Genomic DNA, 20,502 nt, shown 5'->3' with positions numbered 1-20,502 from the left:
CCGGCAGCCAGATTTGTTTGTTCTTCTGCAAGAAATTCATGTAGCAACACTTTCTTACCTCTGTGTGTGTATATATACTGAAAGCCCCGGAAGCTCTGTGGGTTAGATGCTCACCACAATATTGGCGGTTCACACACACCAGCCACTCCATAGGGGAAAGATGAGGCTGTCTGCTCTTGTAACGATTTACAATCTCAGAAACCCTATCTAGGGTCGATATGCATTAAAATGGACTCAATTGCAAGGGGTTTCATATGTTATTAAGTGTCATTGAATCAGTTCCAACTCACTGTTACCCTGTATAGGGTTTCCAAGGAGCAGCTGGTGGGTCTGAACTGCCATCCTTGTGGTTCACAGTCCAGTGCTTATCCTATAGCCCCACACCAGGAGTCTATATATTACTAAGTGTATACAGGAGTCCTGGTGTGGCAGTGTAAGCACAGGACTTCTAACCATAGGTTGGCAGTTCAAACCCACCAGCAGCTCCTCAGAAACCCTATGCAGACTTGCTACGAGTCAGAGCTGGCTCAATGGCACTTAACAAGGATATACAAGGTTGGCAGTTCAAGCTCACCAGTCGCTCCTCAGAAACCCTATACAGGGTTGTGATGGGTTGGAACTGACTTGATGGCACTTAACAACAACAACAACATATACAAGGTGTGGTCATGGCAAAGAGGAAAGAGGGGTTAATTCTGTGTACAAGGTGTTTAGATGAAGACATCCTAGAGGAATCCAGGAGGAAGGTGATGTCCTGTCTAATGAAAGGGAGCAATGGCTCTAGCCAGGAGAGGGGCTGCAGCAAGATATGCTAAGGTGGAGAGAGAGGTAGGCTCTGTTTTTAAGGTAGAGCCAAGGGATTAAACATGGGGTGTGAAAGGAAGCATGAATCATGGGTGACTTCAGAGATGTCCTAAAGGTTTGGGATCTGACCAACAGGATGAAGAGTAATACTTTTCTTGTCTTTTGAGAGATGTTTTTTCAAATGTTTTTGCTGTGTTCATTGTGAAATAAAAGATGTAAAAGGGAAGCCACAGGGAGGAAGTAGGAGAACTGTTGTTGCAGGGAGGGGGTTGTAATCACTGAGATGAAACAAAGTATATAATTTGTTAAATGTACCGCCTATGAGCTTGTCTATAAACCATCACTCAAGTCACAATAAAAAGTTGTTTTTTTTTTTAAAGTGATGCTTTTTACAGAGTTGTTTTGGGACTGGACACTGTTTGATATTGTTGTTGTTTTTAATATCTACAGCAAAGTATGCACCAATCCAACCATTTCTACATGTATACGATTCAGTGACATCATTTGTTGTTACGGTTATGTGCTGTGGAGTTGGTTCCGACTCATAAGGACGCTATACAGGGTTTCCGAGGCTGTAAATCTTTACGGGAGCAGAAAGCCTCATCTTTCTTCCACAGAACAGCTGGTAGTTTCGAACTGCTTGACCCTGAGCTTAGCAGCCCAATTCATAACCACTACACTACCAGACTTCATACAGTCTTCAAATTGTGTAACCATTTCACTCTCCTTTGACATCATTCCTCCCACGTTCACTTAAACTCCCTATATGAGCCCCCCACCCCTACCCAACCTGTGTTTTTAGCTAATCCTTCAAGCTGCTGTTGACAATTAGATCTCCTAGATCTTCCAAGAACAGAATGTTCACAGTAGACCTTCTTCACTAGTTAAGGTTTGACCTTAACTTTGAGACGGCGCACAGAACAGTAAGAAAGTGGTTAGAGTTGGGGGAGAAGCTGGGGTTTGAAAAAACAAGATTGTTTCTTTGATTTTGACTCTCACTATGCCATGTTTTTAAAACATGTACCTTTGTGCAGCAAGATACCAAGAACTCCCAGGTACCCCTCACCTAGCACTGACAGCCATAAACTTTATCCTTGTCTTGTTTCTTCTGTTTTCCCCTTCCACACTGAAGCACACTTTTTCCTGGAGGTGATTTTTATTTTTAAAGTAAGTACCAGATGTCTTGTCATTTCATCCAGAAACACTGGGGTCTGCTAGATTTTGAAGGGTTTTGTTTTTGTTTTTGAGATATACCAGGGGTTTCAAGAAGTTTGTGGAAAAATGGACAGTCCAGGAACAGAGGACCCTAGGACCATCAAAGAAGAGCACGAGCGTAATGTGGAACCCTATTCAGAGAAGCAGCGACACCAGAGATGAGAACATGGAGAGAGGGAGCAACTGAGGACTCCAGATTCATGGAAAGAGAAAGATTGAGCGCTGGCAACCAGGAGGCAGACTTGCAGAATGTGCCCTTTGGTCGTTTAAATTATATTTCTGAGTGTTTTTGCTTACATTTCCCTTCTCCCCACTCAAACAAAAAAAACACAGAGGGAATGGAAGCAGATACTGTTGAATGATGACGCACGGAGGAGATTGCAATCCCTACAATGAAACAATGAGTGTAAAACCAATGTTCTCCCATGTAAGCCATCATTCAATTCACACACACACACACACAATGGAATTTTTCTGCAAAGGTTTTAAAACTTCTCCATATTTAAAGGGTAGGGTTGCAAACACACCGAAAATGCTCCTCAGAACAAAACACCTGTTGATCTAGTCCCATCAAGGTGACAGCCTAGAAAGTCCTGTGGGGGCAGTTCTGCTCTCTCCTGTACGGTCGCTAAAAAATCAAAGATTAACTCCATTCACAACAACAACAACAACATACCCAACAACAGCAAGAATTTTAAAGCCCTGAGATTGACTGAGAAGACGTAGGCCCATGGGGCTTCCCACAGTCAGAGATATCTAAAGAGCAGCTGAGAGGGAACAACCAGTGAGGAGGCCATCATATCAGGAATGGTCATCTGGAAGCCAAAGGAACAAAAGGTTCCAAAGAGAAGGTGACTGACCATGTTACATACTCAAGAGAAATCGAAAGGACTCGGATAACAGACCATTGCGTTTGGCTATGTGCAAGTTATTGGTGGCCTTGACAATTGGACTTAGTGGAGCGATGATAAGATTACATGGGTTTAAGGTGTTTAAACACCTCATTGGAGGAGTTTTGCTATAAAGAAAAGTTTTGGAGATACGGGGGAAGTAGCTGCACATGGGGTCCTTGACATGGGCTTAAGGGAAAACTGTCTTTCCCCCAGTCTAAGTATGTTAGGGAAACTTCTCAGTCTCATAATTCAGATTCCATTGTTGTTGTTGTTGTTAAGTGCCGTTGAGTTGGCTGTGACCCTTAGTGGCCCTGTGTAGGGTTTCTAAGAAGTGGCTGGTAAGATTGACCCACCAACCTTGTGGTTCAAAGCAACGCAACGTTGCAGTCCAGAGCATTAATCCAGAACTCCGTAGGAAACGTTACATATAAATCCTTAAGATTTACCCAAGGACAAAGTTCAGAAGCATTGGAAAGGAGGAATGGAAATCAGAAACTCAGGGAGGAGGTGGGATAAACAACGTTCCAAGAAGTGCATTGCCATCATTGAGATGAAATGCACTGTTTGATTTGTTGGATGTAAAACGCATGATTTCTGTATGTTGGCAGCTATTTTGTTCTACATATCATGAAAGCTCAAAGCAGCTTTTTGAACTGCCAGTCTGGTTTTTGATGTAGATGATAACAGCTTCCTTTATGGGCCATAAAAAAAGAACTGGGCAAATACAGGTGATGTTTATTCTAAGTGGATGGGGCAAGAGGGAGGGAAGAGTAGTGGGTAGGTCTCACAAAGAATGTCTGGAAAAGAAGAGGTGCCCGGTGTGGCTGGGGCAGCCAGCACAGGGATAGGCCAGATTCTGGAACGCCCTCAAGGTGAAGGTATTTGTTGTTGTGGTTGTTAAGTGCTGTTGAGTCAGTTCCGACTCATAGCGACTTGTATAGGGTTTCCAAGGTTTCTAGTGTATGGGCATCATGAAATACTAACTACTCTGGCAGAAAAGAAAGATCAGTCCTCATAGACCCCACAGCTATTATAAAGAGCCCAAGAAGGCTTACAGGTTTCCTTTCCCCTGAAGTTCAAAGACAGGCGGAACAAAGCAGTGTTAACAGAGGTCAGGGTGACCGTGACTTGTGGTGGAGGAGAGTATTGGCTGGGAAGGACATGAGAACTTTCAGGGAGCTGAAATGTTCTAGCATGATCTGAATGGTGATTACTTAGGTGAATGCACATGTACAAATTAAGTGAGACAGTTGTTATGAATCGGGCTGCGAGCCGCAAGATCAGCAGTTCGAAACTAACAGCCGCTCTGAGGGAGAAAGATGAGGTGGTCTGCTCCCATAAAGATTTCCAGCCTTGGAAACCCTGTGTAGGGTCGCTATGAGTCGGAACCGACTGCACGGCACATTAACATCAACAACATACTTAAAAGGTGTGTACTTTACTGCAGGTAAATGAAATCTCAAAGGGAAAAAGATATTGGCTTAGGAGGTAGGCCTTGATAAGAGGGCAGGTGGGCGCCATGGAGGAATATGGGAGGAGCCCAGTCAGGTCTAGAAAGGTCTTCAGGGGGGCTACGTGGAGATCCGTGGAAAGGGAAAGGCAGGACCCTGGATCCAACCTCAGCCCCTCACAGGCTTGTTTAGTCCTGGGCAACCTCTCACCCCTACATGGTGCCCCTCTCCCCATGAGAGTGGGGAAGAGAAAGAAGACAGGGAAGTAACCCAAGTCCCTTTGAAGTGAGCCCCTTGAGGCTAATGCCCCTACTTCAGGTTTGGCACAAGGCAGTAACTGGCACAGGGCCTCCAGGAAGTATTGATTCAGCGAGGAGGGAGTGTGAAACTGGTCAGAACAAGCATTGGGCTCAGAACATCGTAACTGAGAATGGTCAGGTAGATTGAAGTAGGCTCAAGATACTTCAGACTTGGAGATCTCCTGCGTACTCTTCAATTTGTCCTGGTGTGGCGCTGTGTGCTAATGCGTCAGACTGCAAAGTTGTTTGAATAGCTGCTCCTTGGAAATCTGATATAGAGTCACTTTAGGTCAGGGTTGACTCGACGGCATTTAACAACACCCTTGCCCAGGACTGTACAGTGTTTCATTCTGCTATGCATAGAGTCACTATGAGTCAGAACCAACTCAACAACATCTAACAACAACCACCCTTGTTTCAGAGTCCCTGGTTAATGCATTTGGTTGCTTACTGCAAAGTTGGAGATTCATGTCTCACCAGTGGTACCTCAGAAGAAAGTCCTGGCAATCTATTTCTGAAAAATCAGCCATTGGGGAGAAAGAAAAACAAAACCAAAAAACACCTTGTAGAGCACAGCGCTACTGTGACACACATGGGCTTGCTTGCCAGGAGTCAAAATCGACTCACCAACAGACAACTGGTTTAATCTTGTCTCAGCTAAAGTCAATACAACAGATGGTACCAGTATTCAGTGGGTACACTCAGTGACAACTGACAGCGTCCTTGGCATGGAAGTCACAAGAGTAAACAAAAATTTAAGCACAGTGTGAGGGTGTTTGCATGCTGGAATGAAGTCAGGCTTTAAAAAAAAGTGCCGTGGCGTTGATTCTGATTATGAGGACCCCATGTGTTACGGAGTAGAACCAAGCCCCAACAGGGCAGATCACCAAGTCTTTCTTCCATGGGTTAAACTGCCAGCCTTTTGGTTACTTTGTTGTTGTTAAATTCTGTCAAGTCAGTGCCAACTCATAGCCACGCCCCCGTATAGGGTTTCGGAGGAGTGGCTGGTGAGTTTGAAAGGCTTACCTTGTGATTCAAAACAACCTCCAGGTCTAGCATCTAATGCTTATTCTACAGCTCCACACCAGGATTTCATTTGGTTACTGTTACTGTTGTTGTTAAGTGCCGTGGAGTCGGTTCCGACTCATAGAGACCCTGCACAGGGTTTCTCTTTATGGGAGCAGAAAGCCTCACCTTTCTCCCGCGGAACCGCTGGTAGTTTCAAACTGCTGACATTGAGGTTGGCAGCCCAATGCGTAACCACTACGCTACCAGAGCTCCTTACTAGATAAGCACAAACAATTTGTGCTATCCAGGGACACCCAGGTAAAATCCCAACGACCCTGGCTCTTTGCTGTGGTTTTGGGTAGGCTTCTTAATCAAATCTGTGCCTTAGTTTCCTCATCTGTAAAATGGGATGAACAATGCCCACTTTGCCTCCTTTTGTGGGGATTTTGTGATGTTGTTTATATCAAAGGCTTAGTGTGGTGCTTGCCTCAATATTATTGTGATAGGGACAGAGTCAGGGGACTGGGAAAGCCTGGGAGAGGTATTTAGCTCATCTAGGGATTTCTGGAAGGGTTTCCTGGATCAAGTGACAGCTAAGCCTAAAGGAAGAATAGGAGGGAGCTTGCCAGTTGAAGGAATGGAAGGTCAGAGTGGTCCTTGTTGTTGTTGTTAAGTGCCATCGAGTCGGTTCCGACCCATAGCGACCCTGTACAGGGTTTCCGAGGGTGTAAATCTTTACGGAAGTAGAAAGCCTCATCTTTCTCCCGCGGAGCAGCTGGTAGTTTCGAACCGCTGACCTTAAAGTTCGCAGCCCGATTCGTAACCACTACGCTACCAGAGCTCCTTAGAGTGGTCCTTAAGGAGAGAGAAATGGCAGGAAATTTGTCTGTACAACTAGGAGGAATTCTTAGTTATCCAGACTTGCTATAACAGAAATACCACAAGGGAGGACTTTAGCAAACAGAAATTATTCTTTCACAGTTTAGGAGGCTAAAGGTCCAAAATCAGGGACATTTCTAGAGAAAAGCTCTTAACTGGCTCTGGGGGGTTGGCCCTGGTATCCTTTCAACATGGGCCCAGCATTCCTTGGAGATATGTGTTTGGCATTAATCTTCCCCTGGATGTAGGAGGTTTTCAACACAAGGACCCTGGATCCAAATGACAAAGTCCTTCCCGATTCTTCTTTCTTAATGGTACTGAAGTTCTTCTCTTTTGATTCTCTAGCCTTTTAACTCTTGTAAGATAAAAGATAATACACACTAGACCCCAGAGAGATCCTTTTACACCAGATCGGGTTTGTAACCTGAAGTAGGGTGTCATTGATCACATCCCACCCTATTCTTTGGCCATATTGTCAGGAGGGACCAGTCGCTGGAGAAGGATATCATGTTTGGTAAGGTGGAGGGTCAGAGAAAAAAAAGGAAGACCCCCAACAAGATGGATTGGCCAGATGGCAGCATCGATGGACTCAAGCTTGGCAACAGTAGTGAGGTTGGCAGTGTTTCCTTCTGCTGTGCATAAGGTCACTTTGGGTCAGTACTGACTGATGGCATCTAACAACATCCTATTCTTATTTCATTAACATAATAAACATAAACTAATCTTGTCTCATTAACACTTTATTGTTAAGTACTGTGGAGTGGGTTCCGACTTTAGTGACCTTGCACAGGGTTTCCGAGGCTGTAAATCTTTACGGGAGCAGAAAGCCTCATCTTTCTCCCGCGGAACCGCTGGTAGTTTCGAACTGCTGACCTTGAGGTTGGCAGCCCGATTCATAACCACTACGCTACCAGAGCTCCTTCATTAACACTTAGAGGTTAGGATTTATAACACATCACAACTGGAGGGTCATCACAACAGACACCATCATGATACCACTGAAAACCACAGTCTAGCCAAGCTGACAGCTAATTTGGAGGGTTGGGGGCGGGACACAAATTTAATATATAGCAATTTCTTCAGGGAAGGGGTCGGAGATACTTTCAGGGGTCTTGTTCCTGTCTCAATTCACAGGTGGGCTGGCAACTGGAGGAGGACAGGAACAAACTTCTGGTGGCAGTGGATGGCGTGGGTCCCATTTGAGCTTCCAGGACTGAGAGGCAAGGCGGGCTTTTAGGGAACTTGTAGGGATATCCAAAGATAGCTCAGCGGAGGAGGATGACACAAAATCTGGACTTCCCTGCCGCCTCCTCCTCTCAGAGGATGAATCATCCTCTGAACTGCAAAGAAGTCATTGTGGGACCTAGGTTCGAGGCCTAGGGTTACCTCGCCTCTGACTCATCTCAGGAGGGGCAGGGAGGGAGGACTGGGTGTGAATCCGGAGACTGAAGCTTCCGGGCTGTGCTTCCCCTTGGAACTTGGGTTTCTATATCTGTGCAAAGGGGCTGGCGCAGCGGGGCGTGGTTGCGGTAATTTAAGGCCTCTCTGTATGTCCCGTTCTTTTTTCTTTCTGAATCCTAGCAAATTTCCCTGATGTGAGTGTGGCATGGGTATGTGGGCTGGTTGGGGGTCTCGTGTCATAAACTGTTGATGGTGAACCATCCTCTGGGTTCTCCAAAAGGTGGGAAGAGGGGGCAAAAACTCCAAAACTGAATTCATTGCCATCAAGTTGATTTCAACTCCTAACGACCCTATGAATAGAACTGATTCATAGTGTTTCTAAAGCTGTCATCTTTATGGAAGCAGTATGTCACCTCTTTCTCAAGAAATGGCCGGTTTGCTCCAACTGCCGACCTTTAATTAGTAGCCAAGTGCTTAGTAGCCAAGTGCTTACCCACCGTGCCATCAGGGCTGCTTCGAGGGGGAAATACCAGCAGAAAAAGAAAAAATGCAATTACATATTGTTTGTGAAAACTAGCTACAATAATGAAATGACCAAGCATCTGACGTGTATTTGGTTCTTACCAAATGCCACTCTTCTGTGTTGCTCCTTGTTTTAATCTTCATAATAATCCCGGAGACAGCTCTGGTAACTTAGTGGTTACGAATCGGGCTGCGAACCTCAAGGTCAGCAGTTTAAAACTACAAGATGTTCTGCGAGAGAAAGATGAGGCGTTCTGCTCCCATAAAGATTTACAGACTTGGAAACCCTGTACAGGGTCACGGCACACAGCCACCACCACTAATAGTCCCAGGGCCAAGCAGCCCCATTTTACAGGGGCAGTAGAATGTTCAGAGACGAAGTCACTTGCCCAAGGTCACACAGCCAGGATTCGGAACCCTGACCGGTCTGAATTCAAAGTCCTTATTTTTAGCCTCAAAGCTGACCTGGGGTAGGGGTGAGGAAGTTAAAGGCTCCCCAACCTGCAGAGGCGGATAACCTCTGTTTTATTGTCGGGGAAACTGACGTTCAGACGCTGGATGACCTGATTGTTTGAAGTCTTCACGTATTTAGAAAACAACAACAGTAACATCTGACAATTTTTCTATTTATTACAAAGTACAAGAGCAGAGACTGGCAGGCCAGATAATCTCCGCTGTTCTGGAAAAATGTTGTCTTCCTTACTCTCCCGCTAGGGGGCGCCGCCTCCTGCCGCTCCAGCCCAGTCCAGGCCTGGTTACTTGAGATTGGAAGTAAAGCCGTACCTGAGGCTCCCCAGGAGTCCCCAGCCCCAGACACCTCCACTTCTAACGTCGTCTATAGCAGCATGGTGAGAATGTTTCTGATGAGGGTGTCTGTTGTTTGTGTGCGTGTGTGTAGGGGGAGCGCGGCCATTTTCCCATCTGGGGCTGCAGGGTTTGGTTACAGCTTCCCTCCGTCCACCAGTGTCCCAGTGTCCCCTCCAGCAGCCAACAGGGAGCCGACCCATTCCGAGGTGGGGCCCCTTTAGTCCTCAAACTTGAGGCGATTTATCCATGAGAAAGCTGGGTCGGGAATGGCCAGGTCGATGTCCTCCTCTACCTCATCCCCTGGACAAGCAGACTTGTTCTTCTTCCAGGGTCCTGGGGACATAGATAAACAGAGAGATGGAGAGACAGACAAGGCAGAAACCAGAGGGAGATGGGGAACACGCCAATGTGCGGGCAGACAAAAACCAGTGAGGTGGAAGGAGAAGGGTGGATATCCCTAGCCACCAAGACACGAAGGTATAGGTGGCATTTGGACAAAGGCATCGGATGAACAGGGCTCAAAGACAGGCAGAGAGAATCAGAGGCCAAGCAAAGAAAAGGAGATAAAGGAATGAAAACCACTGCCATCAGAGCCGAATTGGACTTATATCGACTCTATATGACATTCCTCATCGTTCTCTTGAGGAGTGACTGGTGGGTTTGAACTGCTGACCTTTTGGTTAGCAGCCCAATGCTTAATCCATAGAGACACCAGGGCTCCTAAGGTCAGTTGTCGAAAGGAGAGAAAAACAAAAAACAAACAGGCATCTCCCTCCTTCCCCACCAGCCCATCTCCGAACTCAGACTCTGGTTTCCTCCAGACCCAGATGGAGAGGAAGAGCAAAGGTGACCTGGTCTCCGGGTCACCCTCACTCCCTTGGCCACACAGACACTGGTCACTGGTACTTCCTCCAGGATATCTTCCTGCCTGAGTCCCAGCCCCCTCACCAGCTACGTGGCCTCCTGGCAGGATTCTGGAAGCTGCTGGGGCCCCAGGGCTGTGCTGAGCAGCTCAGTCAGGTTGTCTAATTTTCCTGCCAGTGCCTCGATGCGCTTCTCCAAGGCTTGGTGTGAGGTGTTCAGCCCCAACTGCAAGTCACACAGGATCATGTGCATCTGGGTGGGCCAAGAGAGTCGAGAGTCAGCAGGCGAGGTGGGCAATGGAGCTAGTACCTGCTAAGAAATCCCTGATGTGGTGCAAAAGGTTAGACGTTCAATAACCTGCTGGAAAAGTTGGTGGTTTGAACCCACCTAGAGGACTCAAGTGTGGCAACAGTAGTGAGGTTGGCCAAGGATTGTTCTGCTGTGCATAAGGTCGCTATGAGTCGGTGCCAACTCGATGGCGCCTAACAACAACAGCACAGGTGCCTTGGAAAACAGGTCTAACGAACTGCTTCCCCGAGGTCTTGGAAACCTTATGGGTCAGTTCTGCTCTGACACACGTGAGATAGGGGCCATCGTGAGATGGAATCAACACAACAGCAACTATCAACAACACAAATGCTGAAGATTACTCTAATGATAACAAGCGCTCTGGGGGTGGTGTAAGAGAAGCACTGGGCTGCTAACTACAATGTGAGCAGGTCACACTCACCAGCCCCTCCTCAGAAACCCTATACAGGATCACTATGAGTCGGAACCGACTCGACTCGACGGCACTTAACACCGATGCTCACAGCTATCACTGACCCGTTCCCATGTCCCAGCTGCTTTTCCAGATGCATTCTCATGTATGGTTTACATACCCCAAAAAACCCCAAGCCATTGCTGTGCAGTCCATAGCAACCCTATATAACAGTGTAGAACTGCCCCATAAGGCTTCCAAGTTTGTAATCTTTACAGGAGCAGACTGCCACACCTTTCTAGCGTGGAACAACTTTTGAATTTGAACCACTGACCTTTCATTTAGCAGCCTAGTGCTTAACCACTGTACCACCAGAACTCCTTACATGGTTTTGAATTCTCCCAAAAGCAATGAGAAGTAGGATTCCTGTTCCCATTCTGCAGGGGAGGAAAACTGAGGCCCAGAGCAATTAAAATGACACACCCGAGAACTAAGCCTAGAGCATAGTTATTAGCTTCAGTGGAGCCGAACTTCAACTCACGAGGACCCCATGGACAGTGGAACAAAATATTGTCATTGTGTGCCATCCCCATGATGGGTTGTGGATGGGATCGCAATGCTCCAGAGAGTTTTCATTGGCTGATTTTGAGAAGTAGATCACCATGCCTTTCTTCCTCGTGTTAGTCTGGAAGCCCCATGGGAACTTGTTCAACATCATAGCAACACCCAACCTCCAATGGCAGATGGGTGGTGGTCATCCACAAGGTACACTGGCCAGGAATCGAATCCAGACCTCCTACATCATGTGGTTAAGTGCCATCGAGTCAGTTCTGACCCACAGAGAACCTGCATAGGGTTTCTAAGAAAAGAGCTGGTAAGCTTGAACTGCCGACCTTGCTGTTCAAACCAACTTTGCAGTCCAGCGCATTAACCCACAGCGCCTCACCAGGACTCCTACATCATAGGTATTCATTAAATACTTGTGAACTTGATGAAGAACTGACCTTGAAATCCACATCACCCTTTTATCACGCTCACAGCTTCATCCTTGGTCATTTGTGAACTTTCTGAGAAAATTTCTTCCTTTCCTCTTCAATGGAAAATTTTGAATACTGGGTTTTTGGCCTGTTCATCTTCACTTGTTATTTATGACCAATCTGGACCACCACCTTCCCTGTCACCAAGGTCTGCTCCACAGTTCTGGGACCTACCCGTGCCTGTGTTTGGCACTGTTTGAATTGTCGCAGACCAATGAGAAAACGCTAAGGCCATTTGATAAGACAGAGGTGCTTTGAGACAAGCCAAGGAGGGGTGACATCATGGTCCTCAGCAGTTGGGAGCATCAAGTGGTCCCAGAAGAAGAAGGAGGTGGCTGAACTGAGTCATATGAGCCAGCCTGCCGAGGCTTCTGTGGCCCTGGCACCTCGAGCAAGATGACACCAGATTCTGAGCTTTACTAAAAAAATGATAGCTGTGTTCATATAAAGGGTGTCAATTTAAATTTTATTGGCTTTGCATTTATGTTTGAACTTGGTTTGTAAATTTGCTTTGGGTTTTATTGTCCTATAAGAATTGTAGCTGGAAGGAGTTTTATAACTTTCCACATGTGAGTGGCAGTGGGTTTGAATTTTAGTTTTGTCCTGGGGTGGCGCTGTAGCACTGAACTGCTAAACACAAGATCGGCGGTTCAAACCTACCAGTTGCTCCTCAGAAACCCTATATAGGGTTGCTATGAGTCAGAGCTGACTTGACGGTGCTTAACAACAACAAGGAACTTAAGGAACTCTGGTGGTGCCGTCATTAAGCACTAAGCTGCTAATCAAAAGGTCAACAATTTGCCACCCAAGACTCCTCTACCCAGCAAAGCTGTCAATCAAATATGATGGTGTAATCAAAACATTCCAGGATAAACAGACGCTAAGGGATTTTGCCAAAGCCAACCCTGCTATGAAAAACATCTTCAAGGAAGTTCTGTGGACTGAGAACCAACAAGAACACATAACAACTACAGAATGACGTACATGGCATCATCACCCTGAACTCTATCGACAAATGAAGAGTCAAGAACAGAATAAAGTTATAAGAACAGAGGATCTGGGAGGTCAGTCTATGATCAAAACAATTACAATGTGAAAAAAGGTAAACACAGAGGAACAGAGATCCAGGTGGTGGGAAGGTCAGGTAGATTACAGGATAAAATAGACTGTCTTAAATGGAGGGTAGAACTAATGGAATATAAGGTAACCACAATGGGGTTGGCGTAGGGGGTTTAGTTTGGGTGTTGGGGAGGGCAATACAAGAAGGGGAGAGGGCGCGGAAGAACAAGACAGATAGGGGAACACTGAGACAGGTTTGCATGGCCTAGTGGGACAGAGGTAAATAGTGATGTATCTGCAACCTTGGAACAACAGGGCTCTGGGATACAGGGATCTAGGTATAGCTTGAAGAGGGTAAATAATACTAAAATCCTTGACTGCCTTATGAATATTAGTTTCCCTTGCCTACTATTGTAAAATAGACACTTGAGTGGGATAGAAAGAAATGTTGGGAAACATGATTAGAGAAAACTTGTAAGCCCATCTTTAGCCTGTAACTGATTAGAATACCTAAAAGGGGTTCTACAACTTGCCCAGTGAAATAGGCCTCGTGCAAAGCCTTTACAGAATATAGGTGGTATCCTGAGCCCCATCCAGAACCTTATGAGGTGGGACAAGCCCACTAGAAAGTACAAGCTGATTGGAACAGCTACAGTGACAGAAGATACATCTTCAAAGAAAGATCATCAGGAAAACCCCAAAACAAAAATGTCAGCATGACTGGCTACTGCAAGAATAAGTAAGCTGTTCGCCAGGAAGACATCAAGGCTAGCAATCAAGTTCCTTCAGGACAAACTCCCCTCTAAGACTGAAACTCAAAGGGAATATACAAACAAGCATGTAAGCTCACTGGTGACCACATTGGTCTACTGGTGAGTGGAAGAGGTATAAAGGCATCAATGAAGAAATGGGCTGAGTTCAACCCCAGTCCATTGGCTCCCGTTGACCTGGAGATGAGAGAGAGAAGAGGAAGGGCTGGTTGGTCCAAAGTGTGGTAAGATCTGAGGACGCTTGAGCCCATGGACAACGATTTAGCCAGAGAGCTAGAGCTGAGAGTGAAGCATCCAGCTGATATGAAGTGAGGGGAGATGCACAAGAACACCCTAACTTGCAAACAGTACCCTTTTGACCTAGCCTCGATGGCTTGATAATCAGAACTCGACTAAAGGAAGATGGGGAGAAAAAAAATTTTTTTTTTTTTTTTTTGGTAACGGAAACAAGGGTAAATTGTTTCAATTTGATGAACCTGACCTATACTCAGAGCGGTAGTTACTCTAAATACCAACAGAGAGGGAAAGAGTCTTCAAATCAAGTATCAATGCTATCCCCTCTGTAAACAGGGTAGATAGGGACAGGCAACTTAGACATTGACTACCTAAAATGAGGGGGCAATAAAGGCACGAAGTGACTGGCTTACAAGGTTTCAAGAGGGAGTTTAGTTTAAGAGTATGGAGGGAAAGAAAAAGAGTCCCCACTGAATAACTGTCATCTTGTCTAGATGGGTCTGTTGAAAAGAGATGGGGATAAGATTCGTAAGATTCAATAGTGAATAATTGTTATCATGACTAATCGCGACTGTCACAATTTTAAAGGTAGAAGTTTTGTAACAAAAACAGGGGAGTGATTAATCTTACAGTCCAGAAACAGAGGACCCTAGGACCATCAAGGGAGAAGCGCACAAGCAGAAAGCGGGACCTTATCCAGAGAAGCAGCGGCTGAGTAGTGCGCATGCGCAAAACAAAAGCCTACAGCACCTTATTTTCCCAGGCGGTTTCCCATTCAAGTAATAACCAATCCAGACCCTGCTTAGCTTCCAAGATCAGGGGCATTCAGGGAGGTATGGACGTAAAGAGTACATTTGACCTTTCCTCTCACTAAGAAGCATGCTTGGCCGGGGAGGGGCCTATGCACGGATAGGGACAGGGCCAGCAGGGAGAACCCCCCCAAAAAAAAGGTCCCACCCAGCCTGTCCACAGGAGAAATATGCAGCACTCTGCTCCTATAAAGAGTTGTTGTTGTTGTTGTTGTTGTTGTTAAGTGCTGTGGGATCAGTTAGGAGGCATAGAGACCCTGTAGAGGGCTGGTGGGTTTGAACTGAAGACCTTGTAGTAAGTAGTTCAGTGCTGATCCTACAGCCTTGAAAATCCTATGGGGGAGTTTCGCTCTGGACTAGAGGGGCACTATGAGTCGAAATCAACTCTCTAGCAGTCGGTTTGGTTTGGTTTAGGTAAATAACAATAAAAATAATTTAACATCAAATGCTGGGGTTCTTTGTGCAATTTATTTTCTTTCTCTTTCATTTCAAAAGGGATCTGTATCTTAAATGGTCCCTGGGTGGTACAAATGGCTATTAACCAAAAGGCTGGGGGTTCAAGTGTACCCAAGATGTCTTGAAAGAAAGGCCTGGCGAGCTCCTTCCCCAAAGTTAGCCATTGAAACACTATGGAGCAAGATCTACGTTGACAACACATATGTCACCAGGAGTCCGAATCCACTCAAAGGCATCTGGTCTGGTTTTCAGTGCCTTCAATGAGCTTCAGAAATTCTTTTGCATCACTCATACATTTGGTTATTCAACCACAAATGTTTATGGCGATCCTTTGTGTGCCAAGCCTCTGCCTAGTTCTCCATTCTAGGCCAGGTTTCCCTGCTAGCAACCCCTTCCCATAATCCTCCTCGTACCTTAGAGATGTCCACCATGGAGTTCACTTGTTCCCGGAGCTTCCGGTGTTTCAGCCGCACCTGGCGGAATCTGTGGGGTGAATGACAGTGGGTCAGTTCTCCTACTAGCCTAGTCCCTGAGTGAGCTTAGGGGTGGGATTACGGAAGGAGAGACCCACAAGGAAACAGCAACAAGGGTAGGAGGCAGTGGCCACACGCCTGGACCCATTCCTGGTAGAGACTAAGGCAGCCAAGCAGCCAGGCACCCAAACAGGGAACACAGACCCACAGACACGCTGTGACATGCAGACATATGCCAGCAAAGACACACAGGTCCGAAACACAAGTTCATGAGGGCAGCTAATAAGAATTATCCAGTTCAGCTGCTCGTAGATTCGTGACTCTCAGAAACTGTATGAAATAATAAACGTGTGTTGTTTTGAGCTATCAAATTTGGAAATAATACGTTTCATAAAAATAGAGCGAATACAATTTTTTAAAAATTACTCAGATGCAAGAGGATATATACTCAGACCTGCTGTGGATGTACAGACTAGAACAAGTATACACGCACACACAGTGAAGAGGAAGGGATATGTACACACAAGGGGGGGCACGTATGCGCGCGCACACACAGAGGCCCTCACGTGCTGATGGCGGCCAGCAGCCTGCGCTGATGCCTCCGCGCAGCACCGGAGTCCTTCCTTCGTGTGTGTTTGCGGAACATCCAGGCCTCCTGCAGCACTCGGGCAGCCGACTCCTTCATCTGGGGGCACGTGGTACAACATCAATGGAGATAATGCTAGGCGAGGGCTGGGGACCTGGGCTCCTGGGTCTGAGAGAAGAGGGGATGGGGACTGGACTCCCAGGTCTGAGGGAGGAGGGGCTGGGGGCTGGACTCAGGGGTCTGGATTGACGAGTGTTCTGGGGCTCTGCAGGCAGGCCCTCACCTCTTTGGAGTACTGGATGTCCAACATGAAGTTGTGCACGTGTTTCTCTGCTTTGTTAAACTCCAGCTTCCGGGCCACCACGGCCACCAGCAAGGCTGTGCAGCAGACGCCCTGCAGGGACAGATGATGCTCTGGGCTCTGGTGGCCAGTCATTCAAACTCTCTCTCCTGGAACTTTCCCAATAGGCTGCCCCCCATTGGCACACAAGCGGACTGGGGCTCAGAGAGGCCACTAAGGCCCCACAGCCTGGAAGTGGTGGGGCTGGGATCAGAAACCACATATGTCCAAGTACAAGTGTAGTGTGTCCTGTTCACACAATTGGAATTCCACTCTTGCTAAGGGTTTGTGTGGAGGAAGAGAGAAGCCTTGGGCCTGAGTCAGTGTGGGCCTCTGGTCTCTGTGGTACCCCTTACTCTCTCATTCAGTCAGTCAGCAGGCCCAGCCCCCTCAGATCCTCACCTCCCTCCCAGCCTCCCAGCCTCTGCCCCAGCTCTGTGCTCTCCCTCCTGGGCCATCTCTAGCTTCCTGCTGTATGCCAGTTATGACTCTGACACCCCTTCAAATTTCCACTACCCAAACTGAGCCCAGCATTCAAGGCTTTCCAAGGTGTAGGCCTCCTGCCCTCTCTAGCCTCCTCACCTGGGTTGTGCCCAGCCTCACCTGCCAGATGACTCCCAGCCAGGCCACATTCTCCTACCCCTGCCTGAGCACACTGCTCAGAACACCCACCCTCCTTCCTGCCTGCCCCCAAGGCTTTTGATCCTTTAAAAAAAAAAAAATCTTGCCATCAAATGGACTCCAACTCATTTGCTACATAGTAAAGCAGAGCTAAAGAGCCCTGGTGATATAGTGGTTAAAGCGCTTGGTCACTAAGTAAGAGGAGGGATGGGGTTCAAGCCCACCAGCAACTCTGAGGGAGAAAGATATAGCCATCTGTTTTTGTAAAGATTTACAGTCTCAGAAATTTTCTAGAAGGAGCTCAAGGGCATTGAGTTTGTTTTCGTTTTGGTCTTATGTGCCAGGTACCACTATATGTGGTTTAACTTATTTGATCTTAGCAGCCCCATGAGGAATACACTAGTACAGTTATCCCCATTTCACAGATGAGGAAACTGAGGCACAGAGGGGTTATGTGGCTTGCCTGAGGTCCTCCAGCTAGGAAGCAGCAGAACCAGGATTTGAACCCCGGGCACCCTGGCCCTTTAGGCATGCTCTTGACACTAGTCTATGGTCTTATGGGGGCTGGGAGCTGGATTCCCTAGGAGTCCTGGTATGGTGCTGTGGGGTTAATGCGCTGGACTGCAAAGTCAGTTTGAACCACAAGATCGGTGGTTCAAGCTCACCAGCTGCTCCTCTGAAACCCTACACAGGTTCGCTATGGGTCAGAACCGACTTGATGGCACTTAACAATAACAACAGAGGAACCTAGGATTCCCAGGTGGTAGCAATAGTTAATTCGCTCAGCTGCTAATGGAAAATTTTGTGGTTCAAGTTCATCCAGAGGTGCCTTGGAAAAAAGGCCTGGTAATCAACCTCAGAAAAGCAGCCAGGGACATCCCTCTGGAACACAATTCTACTCTGACACACAGGGGGTCACTGTGAATTAGCACTGACTCCACAGCAACTGGTTGGTTGTTGGCTGGAGGGGTGTAGCAGAGAAACTAGGTGCTTAAGTTTTGGAGTTTGTCATACTGTGGTGGCTTGTGAGTTGCTGTGATTCTGAAAGTTATGCCAGGGGTATTTTAAATACCAGCAGGGTCACTCATGGTGGACAGGTTTCAGATGAGTCTCCAGACTAGGAAGAAGGAGTGACAAACTACTTCCGAATATTTAGTCACTGAAAACCTTATGAATAGCAGAGAAACACTGTCAGACATAGTGCCGGAAAATGAGCCTCTCAGGTTGGAAGGCTCTCAAAATGTGACTGGGGAAGAGCTGCCTCCTCAAAGTAGAGTTGACCGTGATGACATGAATGGAGTAAAGCCCATGGGAGAAAAGCCTGCAAGACCTTCATTTACTGATGGGGCACAACTCAAAATGAAGAGAAAAAAACTGTAATCATCCATTAATAATAGAAACATGGAATGTACAAAGTCTGAATCTAGGAAAATGAGAAATTGTCAAATATCATGTTTGGTAAGGTGGAGGGTCAGAGAAAAAGAGGAAGACCCCCAGCGAGATGGATTGGCAAAGTGGCAGCATCAATGGGCTTAAGTGTGGTAACAATGTGAGGTTGGCCCAGGATTGGGCAGTGTTGCATTCTGCTATGAGGCGGTAGCGGTTTCGGTCTCTATGAGTCGATACTGACTCGATGGCACCTAACAACAAGAAGAAGAAAGTTCAAGAGGGGAACCTTTTTTCTGCCAAGGACCATTTGGATATTTATAACACCATTCACGGGCCATAGAAAATCATCAACTTAAAAATTAGCATGCTATAATGTGATGGCTGGAACTGCATGCAGTTGCCTTGTCCAGGCCAGACCAAATGATTTCAAGGGCCGTCCTTGTGTGGTGCTGTGGGCTAATGCGTTGGATTGCAAAGTCAGTTTCAACCACAAGGTCGGCAGTTCAAGTTCACCAGCCACTGCTCAAAAACCCTGTACAGGGTCGCTATGGGCTGGAACCAACTCAAAAGCACCTCACAAGAAATACAGCCTGTCGGCTGGATGTTCCCCACTCCTGCTTTAGAGGATGGGATCCAGGGTACCTGGGATCCATGGGGCTTGGGGACTGGATTGCTGGATTCAGGAAGGAAGTGGGGCTGGGAAGTCAGTAGCCTGAGTCTCAGAGGAGGATGAGGGCTGGGCCCTAGGTTCTAGGGGGAACAAGGACACGAGGACTGGATTTCTGAGCCTGGAAAGGAAATAGCACTGATGTCTTGGTCCTGGAAAGGTAATGGGCAGTGGGGGTGAGGTTCCTGGACATCTGAGTTTCTTAGGGGTGTCCCTAGGAGCCTGAGCTGGTTCCAACATCCCCTGGGGCCTGGGATATGAGCAGTTTGGGCTAGGTGTAGGGTCCCCAAGAGGGCTGTACTCACCATGATCCCAGTGCAAAGGCAGACAATCTTGCCCCACATGGTGCCTGGCACCACGTCCCCATAACCGATGGTCAGAAATGTGATGGGGATCAGCCACAAAGTGTCCAAAAGGTGGCTGGTGGCATTAACGGCCTGTCTATGGGGAAAGATGTGTCAGTTCTGAAATGGTTTCCAGATGCTTGCTACCCTTCCCCCATTGCCCCAAGAAGCACCCAAACAAAAGAAAAAGTTCTGAGCTTTGAGCCCCTTCTTCTCTTTGCTGTTCAACCTGGGCAAAATGCTCAACCTTTCTGGGCTATGGGATTTGAACCTGGGTCTGGCCAGTTCCAAAACCTATCTAAGGCTCCCACATTCTGAGTAAGCGGTTGAGGGGATGAGAAGGAACAGAAATCTAGTATCAGATTAATTTATCAGACCCTGGCAGGGGCTGCGTCCTCCTAGAGGAAGAGGTGCCTTTATCTAATTTCCACAAAGATGCAGTGTGGCCCAGAGGTAGTTCTAACAGAACTAAAAAGGTGGGACTCTCAGAAGGTTTGATAGGGCTCCGCTCTTCTTTCTCCTCCCTTCCTAGAAACCCAAAGCCAAACCCAATCCACTGCCCCAGAGTCCATTTCTAATCATGGCAACCCCATGAGCTGCAGAGCAGTGCTCTGTAGAATTTTCTGGATTGTAATCTTCGTGGATACAGCTAGGCAAGCCTTTCTTCGGAAGGACCCTGTGGGTATAAATCTGTATGGGACTAGGAAGCCTCATCTTTCTCCCAGTGAGCTGCTGGTGGATTTGAAATGCTGATCTTGAGGGTTAGCAGTCTGATGCTACAGATCACCAGGACATTTTTACAATGGTGTTGCTGGTTGAGTTTTTCAACAGCCAACTTTCAGGTTAGTTGTTGTTGTTAAGTGCCGTCGAGTCG

General features: G+C 47.0%; 1 protein-coding gene across 1 annotated transcript in view; it reads right to left on the bottom strand.

Annotated features, from left to right (window-relative positions):
• Positions 1-10,226: 10,226 nt before the first annotated feature.
• Positions 10,227-20,502, bottom strand: part of KCNN4 (potassium intermediate/small conductance calcium-activated channel, subfamily N, member 4) — a 16,373-nt gene continuing 6,097 nt past the window's right edge. Inside the window, exons 4-8 of the mRNA XM_006871356.1 lie at positions 19,590-19,725; positions 16,551-16,661; positions 16,248-16,366; positions 15,622-15,691; positions 10,227-10,395 (exon numbers count right to left, since the gene is read on the bottom strand). Of these exons, the coding sequence (XP_006871418.1) occupies positions 10,231-10,395; positions 15,622-15,691; positions 16,248-16,366; positions 16,551-16,661; positions 19,590-19,725 (601 nt within the window). The 3' untranslated portion in view covers positions 10,227-10,230. The remainder of the gene's footprint in view (positions 10,396-15,621; positions 15,692-16,247; positions 16,367-16,550; positions 16,662-19,589; positions 19,726-20,502) is intronic.

The sequence above is a fragment of the Chrysochloris asiatica genome, unplaced genomic scaffold (assembly GCF_000296735.1).
Source record: "Chrysochloris asiatica unplaced genomic scaffold, ChrAsi1.0 scaffold00168, whole genome shotgun sequence".
Taxonomy (NCBI): domain Eukaryota; kingdom Metazoa; phylum Chordata; class Mammalia; order Afrosoricida; family Chrysochloridae; genus Chrysochloris; species Chrysochloris asiatica.
This window is presented reverse-complemented; position numbering and strand designations above follow the sequence as displayed.